The sequence below is a fragment of the Cannabis sativa genome, chromosome 1, assembly GCF_029168945.1.
Source record: "Cannabis sativa cultivar Pink pepper isolate KNU-18-1 chromosome 1, ASM2916894v1, whole genome shotgun sequence".
Lineage (NCBI taxonomy): Eukaryota > Viridiplantae > Streptophyta > Magnoliopsida > Rosales > Cannabaceae > Cannabis > Cannabis sativa.
Genome location: NC_083601.1, coordinates 26,584,245 through 26,591,687, shown reverse-complemented (window position 1 = coordinate 26,591,687; position 7,443 = coordinate 26,584,245). Strand labels below are relative to the sequence as shown.

The window sequence follows — 7,443 nt, the reverse complement described above, 5'->3', positions numbered from 1 at the left end:
AATTTTTATGAATTCTGAGTTCAAATTTAATTATTTGATTACATATAACTGAAAACTGTTTGGTTAAATTAATTAAACTATATTAATTAAATTTTACTTTAAGGTACTAAATATGTACAATTTAAAAATATGAAATACTGATTAAGTATTATTGAATATACAAAGTACTGAATATGTTTTTCACCAAAACATAGGGTGTTAAATGAGTATATTCCTTTATTATTATTATTATTATTATTATTTTTCTTTCCCATTTTTCCAGTTGAAATTTCGGAGCATGTATGTATGTACTAATGAACATGTGTTGTTTCAGGTACTTGGAGGTGCCAGGGATGAAAATAGAATTGGATTCCTCAATGCTTATTGCAAAGGGTTTTCTAGTACAATACCAAAATGATATTAGATGATTGTATAAGTTGTGTTGAGAGATTGGGTGACCTCAACTCTAGTAATTATATACTTGAATACTTTGTTAAAGAGGAATGTACCACTTTTGTACCAATCCTCTATGAAGTTTACGAAAAGGGCAATAAAACTGGAATATCATCATTATCCTCAGAAAATTATATATTTTCAGGATGCAAGATTGAACTTTGTTTATTTCTTATAATTAACAGAGTCCTCTAGGAGACTTGGACTTCCAAAAGGAAAAAAAGCTTTTAAACAAGACTACAAGGAAAATCAAAACCAAAAATGCTACACATCTAAATTAAATTTAGTACCAAGGAGAGGAACAGTCACTCTCTCTGATAGCATCATGGCCATAGGCCTTGTCAAATTCTAACTTCCTAGTCCTAACTTTTATGAACACTCTTCAATTATTTATGCCAGTAATAACAAAATAAAAACCTCTCCTATACATCAGGAGAAAAATTCAGGACTGTCAAATGGGAAGTTCATTTCAAAATCCACATTGTGAAGTGTAAGATCCAAATCACCCATTGGAGAGTTGGTCAGTGATGTTGGAGCTGAGAGTATCTCAGTGAGATCAGACTCAGGAGTTTGGACATTGCTGGCAAATCCAAAGCTGGTCATCTTATGGCACGGTGACACCGAAAAGTAGGCTGAATCTGAAGTGGCTGGAGATATAAAAGGAGACGAGAAACCACCCGCGAAATCAGTCTCAATCATCTCAGAGAAGAAATGGTTGTGTTCAGATTCTATTGGAGTTGAAGGGAATGAAAAGGGTGCAAACATGTGATCCTCCCTTGTGTCCAAATCCTCTGTCTTAACTTCAAGAGTAAAAGGTTTCACTTGAGATTGCCTTATCTTGTCTTCCTTGACTACTACTTCATTGTGTGGAAAATGGTTCTTTTTGGTTAATGAAGATGAGGCCACAATGGCTGGTTGAGAGGCTCGCCTACATGTATGGTGGCCTTTGTAAGTAATGTCTACAAATGAAGGGTCCTGATCCGATCTTTGGACTTGCTTTGTGGCTAAACAACCTTGTGTTTTTCTATGTGTGCATCTGAAGTAGCTTCTGCAATATCACAATTTTATGTTAGAAAAAGTGTACACACTCTTGTTTTGGTATACAAATTTTGTAAGAGTGAATAATTAAGAGCTTATGTTGCCACCAAAGAAGAATATGTCGTGTGAATGTTGTACAAATTCTTTACACAAACAGTAAATTCAAATCATTACTTTCTTTATAGCAATTTTTCTCTTTTTAACTCAAGCAAGCCTTTTTTTTGGGGGGTCCACAAAAGGCACTAACTAACAAGATGAAATTTGGTAGAGTCTAAACTTTATTGCACAACAGAACACGTGGGGTCTGTAAATTTATGAGTAAAGAGATTAACTTTGGAGAAAAAGAAAGATAGGAAAGAAAGAAAGAAAAAAATTACCAAGAGAGACATATTATTAGATAAAAGTCCAGCCAGAAAAATAGGGGACTAATAAATTGAACTACTACGATGAAGAAGAATAATGTTTTGTGTCTGTTTGTGTGGCTTGAGATATTTTGTGATGAATTGTAAGAAGTAGAATTGTCAACCCAAGTGGCTAACAACAATAGGCTCAATTAATAAGGCCCATCAATTAAACAGTTCTAAAAATTAAAAAAGAAAAGGAGAACCAAATTGATGATTGATTAGCCTAATTGAGTTAAACGTGTGCTTTGAAAATACAAACTCAATTTTGTGGTGGTGAAACCAATGATTAGATTACACTGAATGGAGTCAGGCAAACAAAAAGGAGATCTAAAATAAGTGTGAGTTGGGTTAAAACTACAAGAGATTGTGTCTTACCTTGGATGATTAGCCCCAAGAATATCCTTCTGGCCATATTTTCTCCAGCTATGGCCATCTTCCAGATTCCCTTCTGCACCTGTTCCCAATGGTACCCTCACTTGCTCACTCCTCACAGTGATTTTTCTGCAAAGTAAAAAACACAAATTATGTTATTAAAATAAAAAGGCAGCTCAAATCAGACAAATTCCTTACAATTTAGCTGAAATTTAAAGTTGGGCAATTTTTTTTGTACCTCTTCTTAAAGACATCTCTGTGATTAGTGTCTTGATCAATGATTACACTTCTTGGGCTAGTATTTCCAAAGGAACATGGAGAGAATTCCAAAGCCAAAGGCTTAGACTTTCCATCCCAGTTGAGCACTGAAAGTGCCTTTTCATATGAAGATAATATCTTTTCAACCAAAACATCTCTGGCTTCATGAGAAGAAGATGGTTGAAGATGGCCCATTAGCTGTTTTGCTAGCTCTTTCCCCTCCATTAGTTCATTCACTAGGGTCTTTTGCTCAAAATCCATGTTCTTCTCCATTTAATTAACAATAACAACAGTAAACCAACAAATGCACTAAGCTGAATTCAACCCAAATTTGATAATCAAGTACTCAAAGGACTTAAAATAGAACCATCTTTGGAGTAAAGCAAAAGGGTGTTTGTAGAAAGGAAAAAATTTGTTAATATAGCTTGATCATCAAATAATTGAGAGTGAAGTTGTAGATGTTGGATTGTAAGGTGGCTTACTTAAAGAAAGTGAATAATGTGTGTAGTTTGATGGGTTTTTGAGTTTAGTACTAGTTTTGAAGAGAGAAAAAGAAATGGGTAAAACTTAATGAATGATGAGAAAGTGAGTGAGGGTTTCTTAAAAAAGAAGGTGAGAGGAAGTGGGGTGATTTATAAGAGATGGGGAAAAGAGATGGAAAAAGAGAATTATAAGGATTTTGACTGAAGGAAAACAAAAAAAAAAAAACGATCTTTTTCTTTGAAAAGAAAATGAATTATTTTTTTTTAAATTATTCAAAATTGTTCTTTTCTTTCTTTAGTGACAAACAAGAATGGACCAGTAAATGTGTTTGTGTACGAATAATCCAATTGCTGACTACTTCAAAGTTCAAAACCGCTGTATAAATCTACTCATTAGATATGAAGCGAAGCATAAAAAATCTATATGGCCATTTTACACTCTTGTGTACTTGTCTTTATCATAAATATTAAATTTATATATGATATAAATATTAATTATTAGCTAAAGTACTGAGAAATAACGCGGAAAAAGATTTGAAAATTCTCGTTCTCATCCTTTCTCTCTTGACTATGCCAAACCCACGCCCTTATTTATTTAATTTATTATTATCATTATTAATATAATTCTTCCCTTTGCTGAATAGTCAAACAGAAAATAACATTATTATTATTATGTTATGTTGTGTTATGTACACATAAACATAATAATAATAATAATAAAGAATGTCAAGTTATGTATGAGTAGTTTGGTATCGTAATGTGCGACCCGTTGCTTACGTTGGTTTTAATATCTCATACTTGTTGTTCATGACACACTGAAACAAACATCCAACTTGGACATAATTAGTTAATAATAAAAAGTTTAAGATATGATTATATATTGATAATTAAACACAAGTTTATTACAGTAATATTAAATGTTTAAACAAATCTCCACTCCTACGTCTTCAATTTGAAATTATATATATGCATCGTAATGTTCGTTAACTTTTTTAATTTACTTATTATTTATAAAATATGATTTTCGCTTGGTTCGAAGTAATGAGATTATTCCTCATTATGGATAAATATTATTAATTAATAACATTTGAAATAAAGAAATAGAGAATAGTTCTGACTGATTATTACTCTATTAGGAACTCAATTATTCAACGATAACTGTTGTATATTAACTAATATTGAATTTAATTTAGTTATTACATTTTTAGAAAGAGATCATTAATATATTATGCCGTACTCCAAGGATCTAGATTCACATTTTCCAAATTTAAATTATTACTAGCTAGTTTTATAACACAACATTACCACATGATCTGATCACCGATTAATGGACTGGAATTTAGTTCTGAATATATATAGTAATCATTAATTATATACGGCTTAACCCAACAAATTGAATCTATATATAGAGCAAGATGATTGTGAAAAATTTGTGTCCATAATGTATTAAATTAATTTAAATGTGTCTACTCAATTAATTAATTTTTTAAAATATTATTAATCATGTAGACATTTTTTTTTAAATACTCAAATTCAGGACATGATTATTTCTCATTTTGCCTTTATCGTTGTTTGTTTTCCATCAAAGTTTTGGGACGGATGAGAATATTTTTGGAGTACAATAGTACATGTATTTCTTTTTAATATAATCAACTCAAATGCAAATGATTGTTTTTTTTTTTTCCTTAAAAAAGGCAATGATTGTTAAATTACTAAATACTTAAAGGGTTGCACAATGGTGTATATGACAGTGAAATATTCTAAAAAAAAGTTTAAAATTGCCATATAGATCAGAATAAAATGAAATTATTATTTTCATCACCAAGTAATTCTTGTTCTCTTTTTAGAAGAAAATTTCCTGTCCCCTGCACTAAGTTGTAGATTGTGCTAGATCTAGATGACTGATGACCTAGTCCAACCTAATGGAAGGAACAAGCTGCCCAATAAGTTAGACAGAAACAACTCTCCACAAATTTTACAAGGAGATTGACTAACAAAAGACACTCGACACCAATTACAAAGAAGAGCAACAAGCCCAAATAAAAAGGCATAAAGCCGATGTCCCAGAAGACAGAGTGATAAACATTACTACAGCAGAAAAAACTAATAAAACACTGCAACAATACCTGACCTACACAAAAGAGAGCCCCAACCTTCCCAATAAAATATCTGAATAAAGCACACCACCACACGAGAACCACCCAAAATGGAGACAAAATAACTCGAGGATGCATCGCCCACGGGCAAGCCCGCGTTCTACCACCAATTGCAACCTCCACATGAAGAGCCCAAGGTTGGAAACACAATCAGCATGCAACTGAATGTAATTCGAACCTTGTTTAGAAATAGTAAATGTTAGGAATGCAACCAAAATTTTACGTTAGCTAGAAATAAGAATGATCATAGGTATATAAGGATGGACGCTATATTCATTGGTGTAACTTGTAAGGCCTTTTGGAAAGGTGCCCAAGAATAAAACGTGAAGGCTAGCTTTGGCCCAAAGTGGACAATATCATACCAAGTATGGAGATGGATAGCGTTCGACGATCCTTGATAAGTGGTATCCAAGTCTGATCCCAACATTAGGCATGTGAATGAATCCTCTAAATCCTCTTAATAAGGTGATGTGCCTCAGTATACTCTCACGATTAGGGGTGTTCATCCAATTTAATCTGCACTATTTTGCTCACAGTGCATCCGATTCGCACCAAGTGCGGATTTCATTTTTTGGATCCAATTCAATCTGCACAATAGCTCAAATCCAATCCAATCCAATCCGCAAAAGTGCAACTTAGATCAGTTATTTTGGAATGGTGTTACTTTTTAATATTAAATTATTTAATATTTATGAAAAAAATATTCTTTTTCATATAATTAGCAACAAAATAAAATAAATTTTAGTTATTTTATATCTCCAATACCACATTAAAATAAATAAAATAGCAAATAATAAATTCAAAGGAAGAAAAAAAATTGTATGTATAAAGAAATATTTAATTTTATTTTAAATTGTAAATAAAAAATTATATATAAGAATAGAATATACATTTGATCTATTAAGTTTTGAAATATAATTGTATTATATGTATTAGACTTTTAAATCACTATTTTTTTTTACATTAAAATATTATTTGTATATATAATTTTTTTATTTTTTTTTTATAAATATGTGTGGATTGGATTGGATCAGTTATTTTTACATGTCAATGAACATCCAATCCGCATAAGTACAAATTTTGAATTTCTAATCTAATCCAATCCAATCTGCACAAGTGTGAATATCTGCACTTTGCAAATTGTATTGGATCAGCTATTTTATGAACACCTCTACTTACGATGTCCGTGGATGTACTCAGCTAGGCAGTGTGCTCTGATTGCTGCGGGAGTTGGCCTAATAATGAGCAAGAAATTCTCAAAGTGTATTGGTGAGGCTCCATGTAAGGCGTGCGCTTCAACGCATTGGTAGATAGTGGATAGATAGAAGATTAAGGGGAGGCAATGTGGTCCTGTGAGAATTATTGGGAATGCAACCAAAGTCCTACAATAATTAGAAATAAGAAGGATCATGGGTATAAGGATAGACACTATCATTGATGTGAAGCCTTTTAAGAAAGTGCCTAAAAATAAAAACATGAGAACTTAAGCTCAAAGTGGACAATATCTTTATATATTAAAAGTGTCTATCTAACGGCATTTTTTGGTTTAACAGAATATACTTAAAAATAAAAGAATATTCTGTTAAATTTAACGATTACATTTGATCTCCTGTTAATAAATAAACCCAATAATTAAACCCAAAAAATTAAACAATCTTTTAAATATTAATAATCTCTTTTTAAATTAAAAAAATCATCTTACCCACATCTCTCTCTAACAAACCTATCTTGGAAGAATATTAATAATTTTTTTTATTTATCTTTTAAAAAAGAAAAATATAGATAAAATGTCTAGAAAAGATAATATAAATGTGAGACTGTATATGAGTATTTATCTTATATGTTTGTGCTTATTTTTAGTTTTATTTTTAATTTTACTACCAAGAGGAGAAGGTTAAAAAATATTAGAATATGAAAATATTATTGGTGCTTATTAGTAATTTGCAAAGAATGTGAAAGTCTATAAATATATAGTTGTGTAGCTATTATTAGATATGAAATGAGATAATAGAATTTTTTTCAATTAGAAGATTAATGTACATTTTACTATTAATAATATACATTATTATAACACAAGTATGTTTTACTTACTAAATATACTGACACATTTTTTATTTTTATAAAACAAATCGTTCAAATAATTATACTATTTTAATTATTAATTAAAATAAAAAACTAAAATATTAAATAAAACTAACACTACGTGGCTTGGCACGTAACAATCACCTAGTCATACTAAATATAGAGATAAAAGGTGTTCGATGATCATTATAATATAAATCATCATCATATAAAAAATCT

At 30.7% G+C, this 7,443-nt stretch overlaps 1 protein-coding gene across 1 annotated transcript; it reads right to left on the bottom strand.

The window, feature by feature from the left end:
- Positions 1-570: 570 nt before the first annotated feature.
- On the bottom strand, positions 571-3,407 carry LOC115707429 (probable WRKY transcription factor 46). The gene is made up of 3 exons (XM_030635391.2): positions 2,485-3,407; positions 2,250-2,375; positions 571-1,480 (listed from the first exon to the last, which is right to left on the bottom strand). Exons 1-3 carry the CDS (start codon positions 2,775-2,777, stop codon positions 862-864), a joined length of 1,038 nt encoding a protein of 345 aa, XP_030491251.2. The 5' UTR covers positions 2,778-3,407; the 3' UTR covers positions 571-861.
- Positions 3,408-7,443: the final 4,036 nt, after the last annotated feature.

Excerpts from the sequence above, each read along its gene's own strand:
- LOC115707429 (XM_030635391.2), bottom strand. The coding sequence starts at position 2,777 with ATGGAGAAGAACATGGATTTTGAGCAAAAGACCCTAGTGAATGAACTA. Across the intron at positions 2,376-2,484 it reads AGAGATGTCTTTAAGAAGAG|AAAAATCACTGTGAGGAGTG; the intron begins GTACAAAAAAAA and ends TTTACTTTGCAG. Across the intron at positions 1,481-2,249 it reads CTTGGGGCTAATCATCCAAG|AAGCTACTTCAGATGCACAC; the intron begins GTAAGACACAAT and ends GTGATATTGCAG.